The sequence below is a fragment of the Perognathus longimembris genome, chromosome 6 (genome assembly GCF_023159225.1).
Source record: "Perognathus longimembris pacificus isolate PPM17 chromosome 6, ASM2315922v1, whole genome shotgun sequence".
NCBI lineage: Eukaryota > Metazoa > Chordata > Mammalia > Rodentia > Heteromyidae > Perognathus > Perognathus longimembris.
The window spans coordinates 66,003,003-66,028,608 of record NC_063166.1 but is presented as its reverse complement, the minus strand read 5'-3'; the positions used below and the strand labels follow the sequence as shown (position 1 = coordinate 66,028,608).

Genomic DNA, 25,606 nt, shown 5'->3' with positions numbered 1-25,606 from the left:
TGGCTTAGTGGCAAGAGCGCTTGCCTCCTACACATGAAGCTCTTGGTTCGATTCCCCAGCACCACATATATGGAAAACGGCCAGAAGGGGCGCTGTGGCTCAGGTGGCAGAGTGCTAGCCTTGAGCTGGAAGAAGCCAGGGATGGTGCTCAGGCCCTGAGTCCAAGGCCCAGGATTGGCCAAAAAAAAAAAAAAAAAAAGAGATACTGGATGGATGGAGAGATAGCAGGAGATGGGAGAAATCCATAGCACAAGACCTTGTCTGAGAACAAAAATGTCAAACAAGCTAGGCAAGACTTTTGCCTGCAAGTCCAACTACTCAGGAGGCTGAGTTTGGGAGCATCATGGTTTTAGGGAAAAAGTTTCAAGGACACCCCCCACCCCGTGCCCCCCACAAAGACTCGGCCTGATGGAGTTTGCCTGTCATCTTAGCTACACAGTGGGAACCCTGGGATCTAAGGCAGGCCAGGCATTAATGAGAGAGAGCCTATTTAAAATATCAAAACAAAAATGCCAGTGTGTGTGTGTGTGTGTGTGTGTGTGTGTGTGTGTGTGTGTGTGTGTGTGTAATGTCTCAAGCAATAAAGCACCTATTTAGTCAACACAAGGTCTCGAGTTTAAAACCCGGGTAGTAAAAGAAAAAAAAAATCCCCGGGCTTTAGAAGTGTCTAAGGGGGAAAGAGGTGGGCTGGGGACAGCAAAAGGGAAATGAAGCAAAAGGTGTTTTTGTTTTTGTTGTTAACTTTTCAAGAATTGAAAAGAAAGAACGTACATTTGCACCACACTTAGATTAACCGGCATAGCAGGCGAGTGTTGTTCCTCTCGGCTCTCCAGTGAGCCCTGGTCAGCAGAGTGCTGGCTCATAGTAGCAGTGCCGCGCGTGGTACTGTGCTTGGTGCTCTTTCCAGTCCCTGGCCTTAGATTTCCTGGACATTTTCTGCCCTCTAGTGGCAAGACAGGTGTAGGATTCGAGTGGAATAGAAGCTGGGGGTAGTGGAAAGTTAGGAAGGTGAGGAGTCCCAGGAGAAAGAATGGAGGTTTTCTGGAGAAGGAGCTTCTATGCTGAAGGATAGATGCGATTGGCCCTGAAGAGAGACTGATGAACCAATGACAGTGCGAATGGAGTTGTGATGTAAGAGCTACCTTGAAGCCTCCCCACTCCTTAGGAAAGAAGTTGTTGTGTTTGGCCTCATCTGTAGCTCAGTAAGGGGGTGTCCCCTGGGGTAGAGTGACCCACCCAAGGGCCAGCCACGCAGCAGGCTGCCCATCTGTCATCTCACTCGGGGGCGGGCCAAGGAAGGCCCAGGGGACTGGGGTCTTGATATGGAAACTTCAGCCCAGTGGAACTTCACCCAGGGCCTGCACAGGGGTCACTGTGGATGTGTGCAGGCAGGACAGCCCAGGCTCCCCACCTGGGAGGGTAAGCATGGGGGTCCCCACGATACTCAAGTCTGGAACGCTTCATTTAGCATTTATATCCAGATCTCTGGAATCTTTCCCTATGGAGGATAGAGAACAGCTTTCGGGATGTTTCCCACGTGTTTGTTTTTCTTCTTTGGGATTTGGCAGTAGTTCCCCACGGCTTAGATGAAAGAGAAACCAGTGTTCCCCCCTCCTCCCCCACCCCAGCCCTTTCCCCCTTCCACGGAGCGAGGTCGGGGAGGGTGATGGCTGTCTCGCCAGCTCCTCTTCTCGCAGTGCGTTTGGCACAAGCACCAATGCACACAGGTGAGTTTGGCACACATCCCAGTGCACACGCAGGTGAATTGGGTGTGCGCTCAGGCATGGCCACCACTGGCCTTTAGTAATGACCGCCTCTCCGGGGAAGGGAAGGGAGAGTGCAGAGCCCCAGCCCCGCCAGGCCTGGGGGTTTCACACGCGCGTGGGCTCTTTGCCCATCAGATAGAGGAGGAACAGCAGCCGTGTGTGTTTATTGTTGTTGAGTTGGTGGGGCTGGCCATCTTTTGCTGTGCGAGGTGTTTGGAGCGCTTTGCCAGGTAAATTGTTCCTTGATTTGCTGGAAAGAAAAAACAATCCCAGGCTGGCCAGATCAGGGATGCTGTGAGAATGCCGTGCCCTGCATATTGGGGTGCCTGGGACGGTGAGGGATGACGTGCAGGGCTGCTGCGAACAGCATTCTGCAGCGGCCGCCTTTGCAGCCGCGGCTGTGCTGCCCAGGCCTTGTGTGAGTGGTGCCCTCTAGTGGCATGCTATGGGAGTGACAGGTTCCAGGGTGCAGGTTCCAGCCAGCATGTGGACCTTGAGGGTTAGCTGGTGAGGTCACTGCTGAGCACTCCTGGTGCTGCCTGGCTGTCATGCAGAGGGAGGGGGCGGCGGGGGGCATGAGGGGGCAGACATTCCTCAGCTCCATTGTCCTCTCCCCCTGGCTTCACCCCACCACCCCTCTCTAGCTGTGGGGCGCCCAGTTCATGGCTTCTCTGTGGACTTGGGCCCACCTGAGCTACAGGAGCCCCTTCTTGGGAGGGGGCCCCCATCCTCCGGAGAGCAGGGGAGAGGCTGGAGGGGCTGTCTGTGACGCAAGCTTAGAGGAGGACCTGGGAAACCCCAGAGGTACCTTACCTTTTCATTCTAAAACGAAACAACCCCCCCCCCTCCAAAAAAAGAAGAAGAATGTCTCCCTAATTGGGGACAGAAGGGGCAAACTCCCCAAATAGCACATGGAAAGAAAGAAAATAGCTAGACAATTGCAGGACTGGAAACATCGCCTCTCCTCCTGGTCTTCTCCAATTGTGGGATTTAGAACATCCAGCATCCTAGCATTCAAATCTTAGCAAAACACAACAACAACAACAAAAACCCCACATATATTTAGAACATCTGTCCTCCTCACTTCCCCTCCCATTTCTCTCTCTCTCTCTCTCTCTCTCTCTCTCTCTCTCTCTCTCAGTAGATCATGAGAGAGACAGTCTCCCTCAAATCTAGATCTAAGCACTTCAGCAAGGGCACCTGAGCCCCAGACCACCCTGGAATGAATAAGGTGACTTCTTCTTGCTCCTAAACTTGTGATAATGGGTGAGTTTGGAATCGTGTGTGTGTGTGTGTGTGTGTGTGTGTGTGTGTGTGTGTGTGTTAGGGCTTGACCTCCTGTTCTTGCTTCACTCCTTCCACTCAAGGCCAGAACTCTATCACTTGAGCCACAGCCCCACTTCTGCCTTTTTGTTGGTTAATTGGATATCAGAGTCTCGTGGTCTTTCCTGCCCTGTGTGGCTTCAAACGGTGATCCTCAGATCTCAGCCTCCTGAGCAGTTAGGGTTACAGGCGTGAACCACCAGCTCCCAGCTTGGGATCTTGGAATCTCAACTTCAGAAAATTCCTCAGGAAGCAACTGGGCCTCCCAGATATGGACAATGGACTGAATCCAGTCTTGCCTCTGCCTCAGCCATCATCAGGTAGCTGGACTCGGACCTGTGCATCTGGATGAATGTCAAGGCCCAGTCACCGGCAGCCTCATGGGTCCTCTCAGCAATGGCGGCACTGTGTCCTGGGGTCACGGTCTCCAGTCAAACCACTCAGAGCAAAGCTGGGGCCCTGTGGCCATTTCTGTGATTCAGAGGTTGAACTGCGCTGGGGTTATCGTGTTGCCCTTTTCTATCCCCAGGCCAGTGTCCTTTAGGGGATCTGCCTTTTTCAGCCCTTGAGCAGATCCTTTGCCATGTCCATGTCCCCCGACCCCTCTGCCGGGCGTTCCAGTGAAGACTGCCTGGTTTTCCTTCGGCCATGGCTCTGACCTGCCTCCTGGGCTGGCGCCACCCACCAGGGCCCGAGGCTTTGCAACTCAATTTTGTCTTTTCCCTTTATTAAAAAAAAATGTTGAGGATCTCGAAATGAGAAGAGAGCATTTGAGAGGCACAGACTTTTCCAGAGGGGAAGCTGGGGTGTGGGCAGATGAGAAGGGGTTGTGGCTGTCCTCAGGGAGGTGCCCGGGGAGGGTGAGCACGGGCCTTAACAAAAGCAGACTGCACGGCTCCCCGTGTTGCCTCTGCAGGCCTCAGTTTCCCCATGGGTACCTGGAACGGCAGCACTGGGCGGCCTGGATATTCTCGGAGCTCCACTCTGTTTCTGTGGCCTCCGGGCTGAGCCACGCGCTCCCCAGAGCTAACAGTCCATCTGGCCTAGTGGATGGGTCCCCAGAACCTCGGGAGGTGGTCAGCCTGGGGAGGGATGTGGGCGCTGGGGAGACGGCGTGGCTGAGGAGAGAGGCACGTGCCTGACAGCTGTCCAGCCAAGGTGTCCAGGCTGGGCCTCAGAACCAGGAGCCTCTCCCCCAGACAGCCTCCCCGGCCAGTGGCCGAGGGCTACAGAAATGACCTTCAGCGACGCTCCTGAGCGTGAAAGGTCATACAGCCCCCCGGTGTGTTGTCTGTGGGTCAGAAGCTGGGCTCAGGGACTGACCTGTGCTGAGCCTGGTCCCCCGGCTTCCACACAATGGCAGGGTCGGGACAGGCTCAGGGGACAGGCCCAGAGAAAGGTGTTTGTTTCCTTTAGGGAGTAGAGAGGACCACAGGGGAGAGCACTACATCAAAATCTTGCTCTTAATGTGTATGTGGGGGGAGGCGTGATAAAAAACAAAGAAAAACAAGACGAAATGAAAAAGAGGGCAGATAAGGGCGAAGAGAAGAGAAAGCAGGGAAGGAGGAAAGGGAGGGAGAGAGGAAGAAAACACAGATGGAATCAAGAAAATAGCCACAATGGAAGGGCAGCAAGCGAGGGGCAGGAAGTAGAGCCCAGACCGGAGGCTGACGTCACTGGGGGCCTGGCCGCCCCTGCCGCCGGTCTGGCCTGCGGTCTAGCTTCCGGTCCTTTCGGGAGCGCTGGTCCTTCCGGCCCTTCTTCTGCCGGGGATTTCTCTCTGAAAAAACAAAAAACTTGCACAAGGCTTTGTTTTAGAGCTGCAGCTCTGGATAGATCTCTGTTTTGGGGGGTATCCGTCCTGGGGCTTGAACTCAGGTCCTGGGTGCTGTCCTTGAGCTCTTTTGCTCAAGGCTAGTGCTCTACCACTTTGAGCCTCAGTGCCACTTCTGGTTTTCTGGTGGTTAATTGGATACTTCCAGGTGGTGTGGAGGAGGGGGCTGGGTCCCGGCAGGCAGCTTGGGGCTCCCCTGGTGAGGAAGGGAGGGAGGCCCTCACACCCACAGAAGGCCTGTGCCCAGGGCACAATGCCGGGACACAATGGTGGCCTCCTTGCCCTGTGGGCCGCTGGCTCACCTCCTGGGCAGGGCCTCTGGATGAGGCATTTCCTGGACTCAGACAGCACCTGGCAGCTGGCTGCCTCCTCCTGCCCAGCCCGGCCGGCCTCTCGCACCCGGGTCTCCAGGCCCCAGGTGGAGCCACAGGTCTTCCCGTTGTGTGTGCAGGGGCTCCAACTGCTCCAGGAGCCTAGTTCACATTCCTCTGTGGACAAAGGGACAGACAGACAGACAGACAGACAAGTAAGCTGTCAATGAGAAGCTTCAGAGTGAAGGGCAGGGCCTGGGGGCTGAAGACCTGCTGAGACTGCTGAGAGAGGGGAACACCTGGAGACTGCTGTCCATCAGAGCCTGGGGCCAGAGCCTTCTCTGCCAGGAAGCCAGGGATGATGGCCTCGCTTTGAAAGGGAAGGCTTCCTGGCAGAGGTGACGGGAGGAGAAGGGGGGCGGGGGGAGAGCCTGGCCAAGTGTAGGATGCCTAGTGGGTAGAGTGGGGATGGGCAGGAAGGAGGGAGCTGGCCAGAGGCTGGGAGGCCGTTAGGAGCGGAACCCAGTTTTACAGCTTGAGGGGGGAGCGGTGGTCAGCAGCAGAAGGCAGAGGCTGCTGGAGCCACAGAGGCTCATTTGAAAATACGTCTGCAGGTATTTATCTTTTCATGTTGGCTTCATTTAAAAGACCCTGGGCCCTAAGCACAGAGCACTGGTGGCTGGGAACACCCTCATATTACAGGTTAGGGCCCCCAGGCCAAGAGCAGGGCAGGACTTTGTTTTTGTTTTTGTTTTTTTATTTGTCAGTCTTGAGGCTTAAACTCAGGGCCTGTGCACTGTCCCTAAGCTCTTTTTGCTCAAGGCTAGTGCTCTACCACTTTGAGACACCACTTCCCGTTTTCTCGTGGTTAATTGGAGCTACGAGTCTCATAGACTTTTCTGCCTGGATGGCTTTGAACCGAGATCTTCGGATCTCAGCATCCTGCATAGCTAGGATCACAGATGTGAGCCAGGGCCCCACACCAGGAGTTCAAGGGGTGGTGGGCAGGACAGCTGCCTCAGACCTCAGGAGCAGACAGGGCTGCCGGCAGATGCAAGCATTCGACAAGTCAGAACTGAGCACCTACCATGGACAAGGCTGTCCCGGGTGGGAAAGGGCAGCTGCGGACAGCACAGACCCGGCCTGCCCCGGAATTCAGTCTCTAGATGCCGGGCCGGGAGGGCAGGCCTGAACTGAGTTTTGAAGGGGGTATCATGCAGGATGGAGGGGCATCCAGACAGGGGGGTAGGGCAGGGAGTGTCCAAGTGGAAGGAATCACCCCAAGAAATGGCCGTGGGAACTTCTGCCTAGGAGGCTCTCCTAGAACGTGTCACACTGGAGGGGCAGCGTGGTGGGTGGAGAGGGGCAGGGAGGACAGACCAGCCAGGGCCTGTGCCGGCTTTGCTCAAGGTCCATGGGAGCCACAGGAGGTGTTGAGCAGCAGGGAAGCCCGATCACACTCCCACTTTAAATGACTCCCCCTGTGGGACGAGGCATGGGCTCCCTGAGACAGGCAGGTCATGGGGGCTCTCTGGAGGCCAGGGCCACGGGCAGAGGTGGGGACACATGGTGGGTGGCGGTGGGGTGAGGCGGAAGCTTCATCCTGTTCCCTCCCCCCAAGTTCTTTCTACTATCTGACACACTGTGCTTCGCCTCTCCCATCTCTTCTCTCTACCGCATGTCCCGTCCGCGAGCACAAAGCCGTCTTTTGCTGGCTACCAGGTCAGCACCCCGAGAGTCTATGCGCCATGTGATGGATGCCTCAGCACATGCTGGGGTGAGCCAGGGGCCGACTGAGCTGGCAGAGGGGGAGGCTGAGGGAGGGTGGGCATGATGGGGTGGTGGGGCTGGAGGAACCCTGAGAGGGGCAGGGCTGGGAAAGGGGACGGAGAGAATTGCCTGCCGCTCAGGGAGGGAGGTAGCTGGGGAGAGCACCGGGAAGCCATCAGCTTGGGTGTGGCCGTTAACCTGTGTCCAGAGACCCACGTGGGCAGGCGCAGGGCCTGGGAGGGAATGCCAAGGAAGCCCCCCACCTGTGGAGGGTTGACAGCAAGGAGTGGTACCTAGACAGGCGGCCCACGGTGACCCCAATGGGCGTGATGAAACAGGTAACATGCACTGCCGTATTAAGTACTTTGAATGGAATGAGTGTGTGTTCTGTGTTCCATTGCAATAGTGTTAACAACAACAACAACAACAAAAAGTGGGTGTTGGGTTGCTGGTGGCACATGCCTGTCATCCTAGGTACTCAGGAGACTGCGATCTGAGGAACCCAGTTCAAAGCCAGCCTGGGCGGGAACGTCTGTGAGACTCTTATCTCCAATAAACCACCAGAAAACTGGAAGTGGCACTGTGGCTCAACGTGGTAGAGCGCTAGCCTTGAGTGGAAAAAGCTCAGGAACAGTGCCTAGGCCCTGAGTTCAAGCCTCATCACCACCACCATCAACACCACCGCCACAGGGCTGAGAGCTTGCCTGCTGGGCTTGAGGTCGCCAGGACTGTGCCCTGGGCTGCTCTACTCTGAATGGCTGCATGTCAGAAAGACGACCCCTTTCATGCTGTCAGCTTTGCAGTGCCAGAGGGCTCAGACCCCCTCTCACCCCAACATTCTACCCATGGCTTCCTGGCACCTCAGCCTCCTCCCGGGGCCCTCCCCCACGCACCCTGGCACTCGCGTGTGCTCCGGCGGGTCATAGTGCCCGGTGGGCAGGCCGGCAGGCACTTCCCCTTGTATAGATGGAAGCGCCGCTTGCACCGGATGCAGAAGTCTTGGCTGAAGCAGCTCTCACATGTGGCTCCGCACTCTGTAAGAGAACCGGAGACACCGGGGGTAAGGGCAGCCGCCAGGGAAAGGGGCCTTGAGGGTCTCCCTCCTACGGTGGGATGGCCTCTGAGATTTTGGGGTTGGGCCTCTGGGTCCCCTCTGCAGCCCCATTTGGCTAGGGCTCCATTGGGCTGTGATGGAAGAGATCTTTCCTTTCTCTTGGTGTTGAGCCCCAGACGAGAGGGCCTGGAGACTCACTTAGAGTCAGTCACTCAACAAATGTGGTCTGGGAGTAAGGGGTCTCTGGTTTGATTTCGCCCAAAGCTTGGAGGCAACGGTGGCTGGTTTCAGGTTGAAATGGAGATGGAGTTAGGATCTACTTTCTGATTTGGATTGGACCCAGAGAAGGCAAGGCACACAGTAAAGTAGCGTAGAAGGGAGGGGTCCCTGCCCTTGGTGCTGATGGCCTTGGGGTACAGGGCCCGTTGCAGAGTTTGGGCTCAGGACATTCCTACACCTCCATCACCCCTCCCCCCCCAAGCTGTTAGGGGGAGGGGTGGGGTGCCGGAAGGAGCCACGTACTTCTGCACCTGTTGACTTCCTGGCCTCGGATGCCGAAGAAGCCGAGAGGGCAGTCGTGGACGCACTTGCCGTACTGGCGGATGCCTTCACGCCGGATGAACAGGAAGAGCCTCTGCTGGCACGTGGAGCAGCCGTTCTCCTCCGAGCAGGTGACACAGCCCGTGCAGTTGCCCCCTGGGCCCATGCCTGCTGCAGCCAGAGCAGGGGGAGAGGGGAGGAGAGAGATAGAGAGATGGGCAAATCCTATGCGTGAGCAGCTCAGGCGAACTCAGTGACCTGACAAAAGACTACATTTCCCAGCTTCCCTTGCAAGTGGACATTAGCATGACATCTGAATCTGGATGGGGAGGCAGGGGGAGGTCCAGCACCACAGGAAGTGGACGGGAGGAATTCTCAGGGCTCACGAGGATCCCCGACAATGCCAAGTGCCTAAGGTGAGGCTTGTGGGGTCCAGGAGCTGTCAGCCGGGGCCACAGGCAGCACAGCAGTGCGCCGTTCCGCTGCACCCAGCCCTCCAAACCAAGATGATGCAGAGAGCTGGACTGGGCTGAGTGATGAAGAGCTGGTCGGAGGAGGTGACTGGAGGGGAGGGGGAACCTGTCCAAGGGCTCGGCATCCATAGCCACCACGAAGTGACCCAAGTGGCAAATGCCACCTGGGGGATGAGCCCGGTCCACGTCGTCTGTGCTGCTGGGCCAGCAGGTGCCTGGCAGTGACAGGCAGCAGTGGAGGAGGTTAGGGGCTGGAGCTGGGAGAGTCCAAAAACCACCAGGTGTCCCTAAGGGACAGGAAAGCATAGGGCTGCTTCATGGAGGGCTGCTCCTTGGGTAGAGGGGCACCATACTGCTTAAGAAGCACCAAGAGACACGGTTGCCTCTCCAGTGCCCAGCCCCCCTTCGGTTCCCACTGATGAAGCTCTCCCTCGGGAAGGCCTTCCCTGAGCATGAGTCCCTCAGGGCAGGCACATTCTGGCACTTTCCCTGCCCATACGTGGTTCCTCCCTCCCTCCACTTCTGCTGCCTGTGCTGAGGAGTGCATTCAGGCCTGGCACGTCCTAAACAGGTGCCGGACCAGTGGAGCTAGACCACCAGCTCTTTTATTTTTGAGACAGAGTCTTGCTCACTTTACTCAGGCCGGTCTTCAACTCCAGATCTTCCTACTTCTGCCTCCTGAGTAGTAGGGATTAGAGGTGTGCACAACCACTCCTGGCCTGAGAAATCTGCATTTCCAATATAGTCAGAAAAGCATGCTTGGAGAGCCACTGGCCCATGGAAATGCTCACCTGTGTGAACATGTATCATTCCAGCATAATTTAACAGACAATGGGAAAGGCAAAGCTGCCATAAAAGAATGGATAAAACATGGTGGTACACTTCCATGCCACAGCCCTATGCCCTGTGTGCTAACCATGCTAAACCACTGAGGCAGAGCGACAGCTATCACTGTGCACCGCACTCAAAGACCATGCTGACAGGACAGGGCAACCGGCACAGTGGGTCACGGAGTAAGATCTGTTCATGTCAGGTCCACAGGCTCGCAGAACTACACTTAGAAACAGGTGTGGAGTTATGAGTGTGTAGAAGAATGAAGACAAGCCAGGTGCTGGTGGCTCACGCCTGCTACTCAGGAGGCTGAGATCTGAGGATGAATCACAGCTGGGAGTCAACTTCGTCAGCAGGAAAGTCTGTAAGACTTCCATCTCTAATTAACCAGTGAAAAGCTGGAAGTAGAGCTGTGGCTCAAGCGACTGACAGATCACCAGCCTTAAGCGTAAAATCTTAGGGATTGTGTCCAAGGTCTTACTAGCCCTAGTACTAGTGGGTGCACACATGTGAGGGCATGTGCACACACACACACACACACACACACAAAAGATGAATAAAGGGTGAACACACAGTGAATTCAGGGTGCTAGCATTTCTGTGGCCAGAGGTGAGAGAAGGGGTTGAGGAAAACCTCACTTTATCTGTAATATTCCGTGTCTTAGACTCTTAAGCAAATACAGAAATGGAAAGATTTGATCAAAGTGGCTGTCAGGTACCCAAAAAATATATATGTATATATATATGTGTGTGTACACACATATATTATACATATATGATACACATTCATATATACATTATATAATATACATTCATATATATCTATATATATATTTGCTTTTGGTAGCACAGTACTGGGGCTTGAACTCAAGGGCTTGCAGCTCTTGATCTCAGTCATAGTTGTCACTCTACCATTTGAACCAGGCCTCCAGTTCCAGCTTTTTGCTCATTAGTTGCATTGATTTGTCTGCTCTGGCTGGCTTCAAACCACGATCCTCAGTTCTCAGTCTCCTGAGTAGCTAGGATTATAGGCGTGAGCCATCAGCACCTGGCTCCTTATGTTATTATTTTTATTCTTGGGAATAGGTTTGAAACAGTTTACAATAAAACAAAAAGAACTGAGCGTCTCCCGTTGGCTAGGACAGGGAGGGCTACGTGTTTCTCCTCCCCACCCCCTTGAGCCCTCCCACCCTCCAGCTGAGGTTCTGGGCTGCAGAAGGGGATAAGATCTACCCATCAACCCAGTCCTGGAAGTGTCTTGACACCTGCAGCTTTCCTAGCGGGCCTTGGCCTAGGTGCCCTCTAGTGCCTCTACAGTGTAATGGCACCCTGGCATTCTGAATTCTGATGGTTTAAGTCTGGCATGTAATGGCTTTTGTAATCCTAGGTACTTGGGAGGTTGAGACCCCAGGATCATTGTGGTCCAAAGCCAGCCTGGGCAGAGAAGTCCATGAGACCCTTATCTCCTAACCACCAGAAAACTGGAAGAGGAGCTGTAGTTCAAAGTGATAGAGCACTAGCCTTGAGCAAAAGAGCTTAGGGACAGTGCCCAGGCACTGAGTTCAAGCCCCACAACCGACCAAAAAAATAAAAATAAAAACAGAAAGAGCGGGGCTGGGGATATAGCCTAGTGGCAAGAGTGCCTGCCTCGGATACATGAGGCCCTAGGTTCGATTCCCCAGCACCACATATACAGAAAACGGCCAGAAGCGGCGCTGTGGCTCAAGTGGCAGAGTGCTAGCCTTGAGCGGGAAGAAGCCAGGGACAGTGCTCAGGCCCTGAGTCCAAGGCCCAGGACTGGCCAAAAAAAAAAAAAAAAAAAAAACAGAAAGAGCAACAAGGCCCCCCAGGCGATGGCCATTTGTACAGTGCTGTTCCACAAAGATATACACTTGATAATTCTTCAACTTGGCTGTGTCAGAAGCCCTAGAAGGCTCCAGAAGGGTCTGGATGGGGCTTGGGGATGTGTGTCCATAATTAATGTAATATGGAAGTGTTCTCTCTGCTCACCCTTCCCTGTTTCCATGGAAACCATGTTTGCTGTCTGATCCCGAGGTTGACCTTGACTCAGTTGGGCTGGACCAGATAGGCAATGGCTTCTGAGATGGGCACCAAGATGACCTTTGACCTAAGGACATTTTTAGGCTGGGATGGTGACCTGTGCCAGTGCACGTGTATCTCCCAGGGTTAACAAGACACTGGTGTCACTGGCATCAGTGGCCTGTCTGTGCAGGCAGAGGCTGAGCCTCCCCACTGCTGGATGTGAGGTTCTCGGAGCTATCTCCAGCCCAGCACACTTTACCTGCAACGGCAAGCTGGGCATCCTTTCCCTTGACTTCAATGTCTGTTGGTTCAGATACAGCCATGAGTCCCAGCAGTAGCTCATCTTGGGACTGTGTGTGTGTGTGTGTGTGTGTGTGTGTGTGTGTGTGTGTGTGTGTGTGTGTGTGTGTTTCCTGGTCCATGCTTTCCCTCTGTGTCTTCCATTCTTTTCTCAACCCATGTTGAGTTTAGGGTTTCTGCTTCTGTCACTTGCAGCCAAGTGATTTCTAACTAATACAGAAGCAGAGAGGTGCAGGAAAAAAATGCCCAAGTCAGACCCAGGGAGGAAGCAACAAGTGGAAACATCCAGAAAGACGAAGGTTCTGAGCGCCTTCCAGTCCCTCCCTTCCTCCCTCCCAAGGCTTGGCTGCTCCTATAGCTCCAAGTAAAGTGATTTGTCCCTTTGCGCTAATTCTTTTCTGTCAGTGTTCAAGCAGAATGGTTCACTAGATGGGAAACAGACCCTGGAGATGAAGATCTGCTCCGAAGAACTCTGGGGTTCCGGGAAACCGCCTTTGGAAACCTCCCAGGTCCTTCTACACGTCAGGTGGCTCCTGGCCTCCACTGCTGCTCCGTCCCGGCTCAGTTGCGTGCCTCTAAATAAAGGTAACTGGGCTCTGATAGCAACCCCCCAGGTTTTCTTGGGGTATCAACAGTAGATACATCCTGAGCAGCTGTCATTCCCTCAGTCGAAACCACCAGCTGCTCTCATGTGTGTGGCCCTGCAGCAGAGGCTGGGGTGACATCTGAGTCACTCGCCATTCCCCGGGTCCCTGGGGCGTGAGCGGAGGCCTGGATCCACTCTATGGTCCCTGCGCATCCCTGTGGCCCGGGCTCTGCAGTTTACAGTGCAATACAGGCTTGCAACAGCTCTGAGCAGAGGCAGGCAGTTCACCAGGCTCCTGAGATCCACCCACTCACCCAGCACACGGGTGCCCAGGCCTGGCCCATGCCGGGGCTCACTGGCTATGAGCATGGAGCCACTGGGTGTGCGTGGGCAATGTGCGGCTCCTGTACGAGCAGGGGAGGGGTGCCTGCAAAACTCTCAGCTCAGAGCCCAGCACCCTCCCCATCCACAAGGGTCTTAAAAATCTAAAGACGGCCGGGCACTCGTGGCTCAGGCCTGTAATCCTAGTGACTCTGGGAGCTGAGATCTGAGGATTGTGGTTCAAGGCCAGCCCAAGCAGGGAAGTCTGTGAGGTTCTTATCTCCAATGAACCACCAAAAAGCTGGAAGTGGAGCTGTGGCTCAAGTGCTAGTGTTCCAACCTTGAGTGGAAAAATGAAGGACAGGGCCCAGGCCCTGATTCAAAAGCCCCAGGACTGGCACACACTGACACAGACAGACAGACAGACAGACAGACAGACACACACACACACACACACACACACACACACAATCTAAAGATATATGCTACATGCAGGTGCCCAGGTGTAAATCCTGGCTCCAACACTCCCTGAATGACCTTGGACAAGTTCTTTTGTCTCTGGGTGCCTCAGTTTCCCCATCTGAAAAGCTGTCCATAGGCCTTGTTGTGAGGGATGAGCAAATGAGCTAGCAGGTGCCGGGCATGCAGTAGGGGCTCCTCTGTACTTTTATGCTCCTTACCCCTCACCTCCATGACACAGAGCGGGACTTCAAACCATCACGTGCCTCCCCTTCTCTCCCAGAGGCTATCGGGACCAGGGGCGACATCAGCCCACTGTGAAGAGATCATGCAACACTTGGGTTGTGGGTGAAGGACAGGTGTGTCTTTCTGTTGGGAATAAGGAATTACCCAGGCTCTTCTGACTGGAGTTTCAGGCTCAGAGTCACCATACCCTGAGATTGAGCCTAAGCACCTTGCTCCAACAGGAGTCAGTGACTCAAGGGTCTCTCTCCTTCCTTCTTTCCTTCCTTCCTTCCTTCCTTCCTTCCTTCCTTCCTTCCTTCCTTCCTTCCTTCCTTCCTTCCTTCCTTCCTTCCCTCCCTCCCTCTCTCCCTCTCTCCCTCCCTCTCTCCCTCTCTCCCTTTCTCCATCACTTTCTTCCTTGCTTGCTTGGTTCTTCTCTCCCCAACCCCCTTCCTTCTTTCAGTTCTGGGGCTCAAATTCTGGGCCTGGGCAGGAGCTCAAGGCTATCCCTCTACTACTTGAGACACAGCTCCACTTCTGGATTTTTCTGTGATTAATTAGAGTTAAGAGTCTCATTGAGGGGCTGGGAATAATGGCCTAGTGGCAAGAGTACTTGCCTCATATACATGAAGCCCTGAGTTTGAGTCCCCAGCATCACATATATAGAAATGGCCAGAAGTGGCGCTGTGGCTCAAGTGGCAGAGTGCTAGCCTTGAGACAGTGCTCAGGCCCTGAGTCTATGGCCCAGGCTGGCTTCAAACTACAATCCTCGGATCTCAGCCTCCTGAGTAGTTAGGATTACAGGTGTGAGCCACTGGCGCCTGTCTATCAACTTTTCTGTTTAGGGGTGCTGAGTGGATTTGAGGTTCTCTTGTGACATCATGCTTCTCCTACTCCCTCTGCTGGGGGGCCCCCGCAAAGGGCTTCTCCTGGGGGGGGGGCCTTTAAAGGCCCAAGGTCACAGCGCTCTCCCAGGTGAGCCCCTGTTCTCCAAAACACCCTCAGGATGCAGCCCGAGGACTCCAGTCCCACTTCGTGGTTTTTTTTTTCCTTTTAAAGACTAATTTGGACAGATTGCTAACATTTATAAAAGAAAAATCAAGAGATTTCACATAAAAATCTGGAATTTGGATTTCTCTGGAAAAAGCCAGAACATCTGCCAGCGCGGGGCCTCCTGCTTGCAGGGCAGTAATTGCCCGGGCTTGCATAACCAGAACATGTGCTGTCCAGTGGACTCCGTCAGTGCTGAGGGGAAGGTCAGCTGCCATTCCTCCTCATTTCGCTCACCCACGTCACTCTCCGAAGACTATGGAGTCAAACCGGGCTCTTATTAAAAAAAAAAAAAAGTGTCGTGTTTTGTAGGTGTTTGCCAGTACTAGGGTTTGAACTCACGGCCTGGGCGCCGTCCTTTAGATTTTTCAATCAAAGCTGGCACTCTACCACTTGGTTAATGGGAGATGAGAGTGTCACAGACTTTCCTACCCAGCCTGGTGTCAAACTGTGATCCTCAGCTCTCAGCCTCCTGCGTAGCTGGGATTACAGGGTGAGCCTCCATCACCTGACTGTTTTTGGTTTTTGTTTTAATTTTTAAGAGATGGGGTCTCCTTATGCTGTCCGGGTTGCCCGGAACTCCTGAGCTGTAGTGATCGTCCCGCCTCAGCCTCCCAAGTAGCGGAGACCTTCCCGGTTGCCACTGCCCAGCAGAGCAGGGGTCCTGAGCCTTGAGCAAGTACCAGGCTCACCCTGAGACTCGTGAGAAACACCCATGGCTGGGCCTTCTCCCAAGCTTCTGCGGCCAGAGGCCGGGGAGGAGCCTGACACTGCAGTGCTAACAGATTCTCAGCCCCATTGGCCCTGCTGGTCCAGGAACCACTCTTTGAGAACTGGGGAGCAAAGGTGCCAAGCCAGGCTTCCTGGGGTCACCTCCCAGCTCTCCCTCTTCTGCCCCACCCCCACCCCTGACCCCAGGTGTCCCTGAAGGAGTGTCCTAAGCATTCTGTGGGTCAGTGTTGCCCTGTGGGACTTGGAGATCCGGCCAGCTAGGGTCCTGGGCAGGGCCTGCCTGTGCCAAGGGTCTCTGTAGTGTCCGTGGTGTCACGGTGGCTGCCAATCTGGTCACCTGCCCTGCCTGCCTCAGCTCTGTGGCTGGAGTCAGTGCAGAGCTGTTTATTTTGGTGCCAACATTTTTAGGGGTAGAGTTTCTTCACAACTGGGGTGTGCCTGGGGAAGCCTGCCCTGCATGAGAACATCGTTGGTCATGGTGGACGGCGGCTTTAATACAGCTGTCCTGCAGGACTCCCCAAGGTGGGGGGGTGGCGAGGAGGATGGGGGACAACGGAAGGAGACCAGTGCGCCTGTCCTTCCTGGAGGAAGCTTTGTCCGTTGCAAAGGGTCCAGGACTACTGAAGACCCCCTCCACCATACCATAGTACTGGGCATCGCCTCTCTGACAGCCCCCCCCCCATAGTGGGGGGATGCCGGCACTGATGACCGAGGCAGACAAACAACATGTGGATGGCCGCCTGCCGCTCAGGCCGTCACATATGGCCGACAGCCGCTCCTGCCCCTGGGACCTGGAGAGGATGCGGAGGGTTGGGGGTAGGGGAGGCAGGGGAGCAATTCTGGGCCCTGCTCAGTACTGGGTTGTGAGTACCTTGAGGATGGCATATTCAGAACCCAAGGGCTAACGCTCGAGGCTACCCGGCCTCCTGTCAGCGCCTCCCATGCAGCCCTTTAAATTTCCTGTCAAGGTATCGCTGGACATTTCCCAGAGCCTCCTCCAGTGTCCACTTGACCTTATGGGGGCTGGACACTGTCCACACGGGCCAGTGCAGGCTCATGCTCCCTCTACCCCCACCCCCCCGTATGCTTTTTTTTTTTTTTTGGTGGCACCAGGGTTTGAACTCAGGACCTCACATTTGACTTACTCTGCCATTTGAGTCCCCGCCCTGACTCTCTTTCTGCTTTAGTTTATTTTTTGGATAAGGTCTGGAATTTCTTGCTCCAGATCAGCCTTCCATGTTGATCCTCTTACCTAAGTGTTCCATATTGCAGAGACTACACCTGGTAGGCACCAGGCCCCGTTGATTCCATTGAGATGGGGTGTTCTGTCACCACTGCCCCCTCCCTACACCTCCCCACTCCCAGATCTTAGCCAGGATGGTAGGTGTGCACTGCTGAAGCCAGCTGTGGGTTGAAGAAAGAGTCTGGAGTGCATGCCCAGTCTGGACTTGAACCATGATCTTCCCGGGCTGACCTTGAACCACAGTCCTCCAGGAAGAGGCCTCCCAAGTAGCTTGGATTACGAAGTAGGTTTTGACCCAAAAGACTGCAGGAAGGGGAAGCAGAGGATGGAAGAGTTTACCTGTCCACCAAGCTCTCAGAGATGCTGTGGGGGCCCAGGCCTCAGCAGAAGGGGTCTGTCCAGGAAGGAAGGCCAGACTTGAAGTCCAGCCACTGTAAGGGGCAGAGACCGCAGCCCCCAGCCGCCTCCAGATGGGCGGGGGACAACATCACTCTGGGTACCCTAGGAGGGGCCTTCCCTGGGGGGCAGAGCTGGGGACAGCTCCGGCCAAGCTCCCAACCACAGTAAGGGAAAAGGGCTCATGGGTCCGGGTGTGCCCTTGGGACAGTGGCAGATGTGTGCCAACACCCCTCAAGATTTCTAGTTCCTGGGGTGGAAGCATGGAGAAGGCCTGAGGCCCTGCTCTGGGCCACCCTTGCCTGGTCTGTCTGAGGCTATTGGGCATATGAATGTAGGCCCACGTGGGCAACTGGTGCCTAGCACCCCTCCCTTTGCTAGTCCAAATTCTGCAGAATTTGTCTTCAGACAAGTCACCCCCTATTTCTAGGATTGTTTACCTCAGTGTTTCTAAGGGTCTATGTTCACCCATCCATCCACCCATTCACCCATCTACCCACTTACCCACCCATCCATTATCCATCCATCCACCTATTCATCCATCCCACCCACATGTCCACCCAACCACTCACCCATCCATTTACCCATCCACCTGAAAAGCTGCCAGAAAGCTCTGAGACTTAACCAAAGTTATTGAGGATTGGGTTTCCGGGATAAAACAGAATTAGAGAGAAGAAAGAGCTTATGTCATGTCTGTAACTTTCTTTTACATGTTGAGGCTGATCATTAAGGCAATTACACATAAAGTAGGCCAAGAACAACCATCCATCTTTAATATACAAAGAGTACCTATAAATCAATAAGAAAAGAAGACCAACCCAAGGAGCGGGAAAGGGGGCAGAGATATTCCAAACAATTCAAAGAAGAAATACCACATGCAAAGCTGCTTCGCGTCACTAACAGTTTGTAAATTAACAATGAAAGCGGGAAGGAAGTATTACTGCAAGCCAGGCCAACTGTAGGCCAATGCCATCCAGCACACCCTAGTGGGAAGGGAATGGTTTCCTGTCTGCCCCATAGGGCAGCACATGTTCTAGCTGCTTCTAGAAGTTCAGATCAGGCTCCACAATTGGCCACCAGCCATACTTTCTTGTCCTGGATTTGCTCATATGGAAATGGAGCTGTTGACCCTCCAACTGCAAAGTGTTTCTTCCCAAACACGTTGCCCAAGGGCTTGTTCCAGGCAGCACTACCTCTCCGTGGACCCAAACAAAAATTACCAGGAAAAGAATATGTGTGGGCCAAACACACACAGGGCTTTTCATTGCCCTTATTCTCTAAACAATATGGTACAGGCAGGGCCACAGCCGGGCTCTGTGCTGGAGTTACAGGTGACCTGGAGATGGGGCAGGCTCTGTGCCACTACACACAAGGCATTTGAGGGGACTTGGTGTCCATAGGTGTCCTGGAACTAGTCCCCTGGGACAGTGAGGGATGGTTGCTGTGAGTGACATACTGCTGTAGGCCGAGGGAGGGAGGGACTCGGTGAACAGACCACAGCCCCCACCCTCGGAAAGCTCTTATCAGAAGGGGAGAAGATCCTTGCAGATAGTATTGGGGGTGAGTAGAGTGGGCTGTGTGATGGAAGGAGGGAGGGAGGGGGGCCTCATTGAGACATATTTTTGATGGGGGGGGGCAGCAAGTACAAAGGCCCTATGGCTGGTAAGAGTTCAGTGTGGAAGAGGCCAGAGCAGTAATGCAGGGAGAGGGGAGGGTGGCGAGGTTGCCCGGGTGTAAGGAGACAGGCCACCAGGGTGGGTGGTCCCGGAGTGGAGGTGCTGTGGTCAGCCTGGGTGGGGCTGGTGACCGGGAGAAGCAGGGGGCCCCCGGCAGAGAGAAGTACTGAGCGTTGCTCCTGGTTATCTTGGGAATTAAAGGAGAGCTGCAGGTCTGGGGTACCTGACTTCAGTGTCAAAGGGCTCAAGTTCTAGACTCCCACAAGCTGATTACTCTGCAGCCTCCTCCATCCACACCTCAAGTCCCTACCACTTCTCCTGGCCACTGGTTCAAGTCTCACTCTCCCACCTGCTCCCGCCTCTTGACCTCCACATGCTGCCAGAATCACATACCCATCATGGGTTCCTTCTGGAGGTAGTTTTAAAGCAGGCTGCACACTCTGGGCCCCCCAAATTGGGCTGACACCAAAACCCTCTCCTAAGTCACTTGCAAAGTTGAGACTAGCGCTGGGCGCTGGGGGCTCACGCGTGTAATCCTAGCTACTCAGGAGGCTGAGATCTAAGGATCCTGGTAGGGAAGTCCGTGAGTCTCTTATCTCCAATTAAGCACCAAAAAAACAGAAGCAGTGCTGTGGCTCAACGTGGTAGAGCACTAGTCTTGAACAAAAAGAGCTTGGGGGACAGTGTCCAGGCCCTAAGTTTGAGCCCTATGACTGATGTGGGGGAAAATAGTTGAGAATAAGTGACAGTGAGATCCTCTGCGAAGTTCTGGTGTTAAATCATTTAAGACCTACTGTAGCGCTATGAGGCTGGGACTCCACGTACCCCTCTGTCATGGTGAGAAAACCGAGGTCCAGAGAGGTGAAGGGGATGATCTACATTCACACACACTGCATGGGGAATCCTAGACTAATGCCAGGGCTGAGCCTGCCCGGTGGCCCTAACCGTCTGTCCTCTTCTCTCCACCAGCTGGGCCCGAGGTGAGGCTCGAGGTCAAAGGCACATGCACTGTAACACCCACACAGGACACGGAGCTTGGGTGCCCGGGGCAGGAGGGCACTCTGGGCTCTGGTGGGCCATTCTGTCTTGCATCTTGGGGAGGACACAGAGAATTAGGGGAAAAAAATACCTTCAGCAATGCCCAGAGCTACCAACTGAGGCGCATCAGACTTCCTTGCCATCCCCCAGCATTCTGCCCGTGTCTGAGTGAGGCAGCAGCCCATCTCCTCCTCGGCCGGCCATGGTGAACACTACGCCTCACAACCAGGGCTTGCACTGCGTTTGCAAAGGGTGGAGCGCAGGCAGTGGTCTCCTCTGGAAGAGCTGCATCCACCTTTTTTTTTTTTTTTTTTTTTTGTCTGTTGTGGGGCTTGAACTCAGGGCCTGAGTACTGTCCCTGAGCCTCTTTGTGCTCTAGGTTAATGCTCTACCTCTTGAGTCAGAGTGCCACTTCTGGCTTTTGAGTGCTTAATTGGAGGTAAGAGCCTCTCAGGGACTTTTCTGCCAGCACTGGCTTAGAACTGTGATTCTCAGAGCTCAGCCTCCTGAGTAGCTAGGATTACAGGTGTGAGCCACTGGCACCAAGCTTAGAAATACCTCTTTTTAAAATCTAGACACACACACACACACACACACACACACACACACACACACACACACACACACCAAACCACAATCTCATGCATTTGTGTGTGTATATCTGTGCTTGCACCCACCCTTGCACACACAGTTACATACCTGTGCAAACTGAAAACCTCTTAACAGTGGAACGTCCTAGAATGAAGGCCAGCAAGCCACAGCCTGGGTACCTAATCTGTCTGCTTTCCGTATCTATGAGCTCAGAGAGTGGTACAAGTGACAGATCCTAAGTCCTACTCAGATTAAAGCTTGCCAGGCTTGCTAAGCCCACTCCCGTCCCATCCCGTCCCGTCCCGTCCTATTCTGCTCTCCTCCACAGTAGTCCATTTTATTAAAAAGCCCTGGCTGCAAATGACCCCTTAACTTCCACGTGTTGACGCATTGCAACCTTAGTCTGAGTCACCATGAAGGTTGGGTTTTTACAGTAGATGGACTCCAGGGAGATGTGGGCCTCTGCAGCAGCCTCCTTGGAGCACCTCCCCGGTCCTCCCCGGAGCACCTTCCCCCCTCCTCCTCAGAGCATCTCCACTGTCCTCCTCAGAGCACCTTCCCCATCTTCTCCAGTTCTTGGAGTACATCCTCTGTCTTCCTGGCACACCCCTCCACTCCCTGAGCCCCTCCCCTGTGCTCCCCTTCCCCCCGTCCTCCTGGAGCACCTCTCCAACCTCCCTGAGCCCCTCCCCTGTCCTCCTGGAGCATCTCCCCCCCCAAGTACTTCCCCCGTGCTCCCTTCCCCTCTCCTCCCTAAGCAGCCTCCTGGGATGGGCTGTGCATTGACTCACCTAACCGGCTGCAACCGAAGTTGCAGCCACCATGGGTTCACCATAAGGAAACAGAGGCTCAAGAGGTGACAAGCAAGGGGCAGAGGATGCTTGCTGCCCGAGACAGCAGTGACCCCATCCTTACGACGTCCTGCTGTGTACCTTCCCCGTGGGACTGTGTGCTTTCAGGCTGCCTGGAAAGGTGTGCACACTGGGCCCCTTGCACAGGTAAACAAGTGTGGGTTGGCCTGAGGGCCACATAGCTTGGACAGCAGAGGGCCAGGAGGAGAACAGGGCTCCCTGCTTTGGCCCCTGGCAACCTGGGCTTTGGAAGGATCTAGAGTGAGTGGGGGTCCTCCCCAGCAATCGGTGCCCTGCGAGGAGAGCCAGCCACAGCCTGGCGGCGTGTGGTCCCCGCACGGAGCGCCTGGTCCACGGCGGGGGCACTCTGCAGAGCCCCTGCCTGCTGTCCACTGCCCCATCACCAGACACCCCAGAACACTTCAAGAGAAGTGTCCCCAGCTGGCTCTTCTTATTCATTTGTACTTAATTAATCAAAATGTTTTGTAAGAGACATTCGAGATCCAAGAACCTTTCTCAAGCATTTTCTTTCATTTTTTTCCCCTTGTCTTAAAAAGAAAAAAAATGGGTTTCATCAAAAAGAAAAGAAAAGAAAAGAAAAAGCAGTGACGCCAGAACCCCAGGAAGTCTGGCTCTGTGGAAGCCGGGCCCCGAAGGCGGTGGCGGGGACCAGGATGCTGCCGGAGCCCACAGCTCTGTCTCCTGACCCTGGAGACCGGGCTGCGGGCTGAGGCCTGGGGCAGGGATGTGGTCATGGCGAGTGAGGCTGGGAATGGGCAGAGAAGCAGGGGTGCTTTAGGGTGGCAGTCCCTCCAGGGCAGGCCTGCTCTGCTCAGCTGGCATCCCCAGGGCTCCCAACACTTGGAGAATGAATAAGTGAAGGAAGGAAGGAAGGAAGGAAGGAAGGAAGGAAGGAAGGAAGGAAGGAAGGAAAAAAGGGAGGGAAGGAGGGTTGCTAATACTAGGTGGGTTCCCTGCCAAAGTTAGAAGAGAAGGTCAAAGCTGGTAGGACCCCTGGGAAGTGGGTATAGGATTTCTTAAATGGATGCTTTATGAGGAATGATCCTATGTAGGAACTTGGTGAAACCCATCATTTCTCTAAACCATTTGCCAGGAAACTATAGTTGCCTTTCAAGGCAGCTGGTAAGAAGGGTTTGCCTAGGGCTGGGAATATGGCCTAGTGGCAAGAGTGCTTGCCTCGTACACATGAAGCCCTGGGTTCGATTCCTCAGCATCACATATGTAGAAAACGGCCAGAAGTGGTGCTGTGGCTCAAGTGGTAGAGTGCTAGCCTTGAGCAAAAAGAAGCCAGGGACAGTGCTCAGGCCCTGAGTCCAAGGCCCTGGACTGGCAAAAAAAAAAAAAAGGGTTTGCCTAGCCTCCACTCTACCTCAGTGCCAACAGAGAAACCAAGGCCAGGGCAGATCTCATCACAGGAAGGGGGAGGGACAGGACTGAAACCCAAGGCTAACACCATTGTGTCAGAGTGAGAAATGGAATCACAACCTGTCTGAAGGTGCTGGGTAGGGGTTTGTGTCAGAGGTATGTGTCAGCTACCCGGTAAGGTGTCAAAAGCCCAGGAGGCCTCAATAGATCAGTTAGATCAGGTTGTGCTAACCTGAGGGACAAGGCAATTTCCTTCCTTCCTTCCTTCCTTCCTCCCTCCCTCCCTCCCTCCCTTTCTTCCTTACTCTTCTTTTGGTCTTTCTAGAACTTAGAAGCATCTTAAAAATCTAACCTCTCTCTCCAGGTGGGGAAATGGAAGCCCTGAGCAGGGCAGACTGACCTCTCAGGAGACATCTTGGTGGCGAAGTGACTAGACTTGGAAGCAGCAGCTACCACCTGCAGTACAGCCTTGGCCAAGCCAGTTCCCTTCTCGGAACCTCAGTTTCTTCATCTAGCATCTCAGTATCTGCGCCCCCTCCCCCCTTCCCTGCTCCTATAGGTAACCAAGGACCCAGTGGAGGAGAAAGAAGGTGGTTAGGGGGCTGGTCACACAACTCACTCACTCAGTCCAATCCACAGGCTTCCCATGAATGGGACACTTAAGGTCGTGAGTCCTTAAGATACATAAGCTCCCTCACTTTATGAGTCAGGCTAGAGGAAGGATTTGTTCTGAGCTGAGGAGGACGGGCCAGATCTTCTGAAGGTCCCTCAGATGTGCAAACCACACACGGAGACTCCCAGCTTGTAACTCTGAGACCAGAGATTCCAACTCAGGCCTGGCCAGCTCTGGAGCTGGTCCTCTTAATCACAAGCCCTTGGAGCTCCCAAGGGTCCCCAGTGCACCCAAGAACCTCTGTCTCTCCCTACCCTGGTGTCTGACCCCTGCCACCCCGTCCCATCCCACTTCCCAGTTCTCCCAAGCTCAGGAGTCCATGCAGGACTCATGGTGGGAAGGCCAACTCCTTCTCCAGGCTCCCCTCCATGCAGCCGTGCCGGAAAACAGAAATCACCCCTCTCCCCCCCCACACTCCCCCCACCTTGGCTACCTAGCCAGCCCCTGCTTAGTGGAGAGAGGTGACCCGTCGGTCACCCAGATGGGGCGGGGCTTCTTTGGAGGCATATGGAAAGCCCTTGGCCAAATGGCCAGTATTTGGCTATGGATACACACAGCCAGGCTCCGGGGAGAGCCGTGGTGCCCTGCGGGCTCCTCTGATCCGCACGGGCTGTGGCGCGTGTCCCTGTGCGGGACGGACTCCCATCCACGTCCCGAGTGGCCTGGCCTGACCACCACAGCCACCACGGTGGCTTTGGGGCCCTGCAGAGGGAGGGCGGGCAGCCCCGGGTACATTGATTGGGATCTCAACCTTGGTTCATCGTTCTAGGGCTCTAAGAGGTCCCAGTGGGGAAATCGAGGCAGCGGGAGGGGGCAAACTCCGCTCAGGTCGTCCTTAGCAAGAGCGCACTCGACTCTGGGCCTCGGCTCAGCTGAGCTCACCCGCCGAGGGTCCCCACGGGCCGATGATGATGTGGACAACCGGACCACGGCTTTGGATGTGCCCATCCTGGCTCCGAGTCCCGGGTCTGCCCCGGCTGGCTGTCGAGGCTTCCAGAAGAGCCCACACAGAGCCATTCTCGGGGTTTGGGGGTTCAGGGAGGCAGCCCGGTGCTGGGAGCCTCAGTCTCCCCATGGGTAAAGCGTCGCGGACAGCGCGCCCGCCGCGCCCGCCGCGCCCCGCCGCGCCCCGCCGCGCCCCGCCGCGCCCCTACCTTGCTTCTTCCTTCGGTTCAGGGTGAGCAGGGCCACGGCGTGAGCCACGAGCAGCAGCAGGCACAGCGGCGCCCGCATCTGGACAGCCGGGTGCCGGCCGGCGCGCGGGGCTCCGGGCACCCCTGCCGCACCCGCGGGGCTCCCCGGGCAGCCCGACGGCCCGGCGGTGGCTCGGGGTGGGGGCGCTCGGGGCGCGCGGGGCGCATCCGCGGGGCGCGGGGGTCGAGTGAGGGCGTCGGCGAGCGCGGGGCCCGGGCCGGGCAGCGGGGAGGAGCCGGCGGGCGCGGGGCGGTGTTAGCCCGCGCGGGGCGGGGAGGGGCGGGGCGGGGGTCGCCGGCCGGGTCGGGTCCGAGTCCGGGCCGCCTGGCATTGTCCCTTCCACCCCCACTTACTCTCGTCTACACTAGGTGCCGCCCGCCGCAGGACCGTCCCTGCAGCCCCCCACTTCTGTCCTGTCTGGCTCGGTCCCCAGTCTGGCCTCTTGGGCCCCACCCGTCGGGGCTGCCCCAGGTCCTCCACCCTCGGTCCACCTGGCTGGCCAGGCCGCTGCGTCCTGCCACTCCCACGCCAGCCCTCCTCCCGCAGGATGGCAGCTGGGGAGTGGGGGGGGGTCTGCCTGGCACCCCCTCTTTTTCACTCTGCTCCTTTCTTTTTCTTCCTAGAGGGTCCAGAGCCCTTTCTAGCCTCCGACCCTGTAAGTTTCCTGCGGCAGCCAGGGGATGTGGGGAGCCCCTTTGATCCAAAGCCTCCAGCACCTCATAAATTGGCTGGTGACAGCGCCGGGGTCCTGGGCTGCATTTCCTTATCACCGGGGCTGGGAACAGCTGGTGGGCTTTTAACCCTTTCCCTGCCAATGACTCCTGCTCCTCGCCTCGCCCTTCGCTTCCTACCTGCTCAACGCAGTCACAGGGCGGCTGCCTGTCACCGTGGGGACACGGCACACAGAAGGCCATCGTCCCCAAATCACCAGCAACGATCTG

General features: G+C 55.4%; 1 protein-coding gene across 1 annotated transcript; it reads right to left on the bottom strand.

Annotated features, from left to right (window-relative positions):
- Positions 1-4,762: 4,762 nt before the first annotated feature.
- On the bottom strand, positions 4,763-24,704 carry Rspo4 (R-spondin 4). The gene is made up of 4 exons (XM_048349382.1): positions 24,626-24,704; positions 8,581-8,769; positions 7,898-8,038; positions 4,763-4,869 (listed from the first exon to the last, which is right to left on the bottom strand). Exons 1-4 carry the CDS (start codon positions 24,702-24,704, stop codon positions 4,763-4,765), a joined length of 516 nt encoding a protein of 171 aa, XP_048205339.1.
- Between the last annotated feature and the right edge of the window lie 902 nt (positions 24,705-25,606).

Bases quoted from the DNA above. Each gene is read 5' to 3' on its own strand.
- Rspo4 (XM_048349382.1), bottom strand. From the start codon at position 24,704: ATGCGGGCGCCGCTGTGCCTGCTGCTGCTCGTGGCTCACGCCGTGGCC. The intron at 8,770-24,625 runs GTAGGGGCGCGG...CTCTGGCTGCAG, and splicing joins GAACCGAAGGAAGAAGCAAG to CAGGCATGGGCCCAGGGGGC. The intron at 8,039-8,580 runs GTACGTGGCTCC...GTTCTCTTACAG, and splicing joins GGAAGTCAACAGGTGCAGAA to AGTGCGGAGCCACATGTGAG.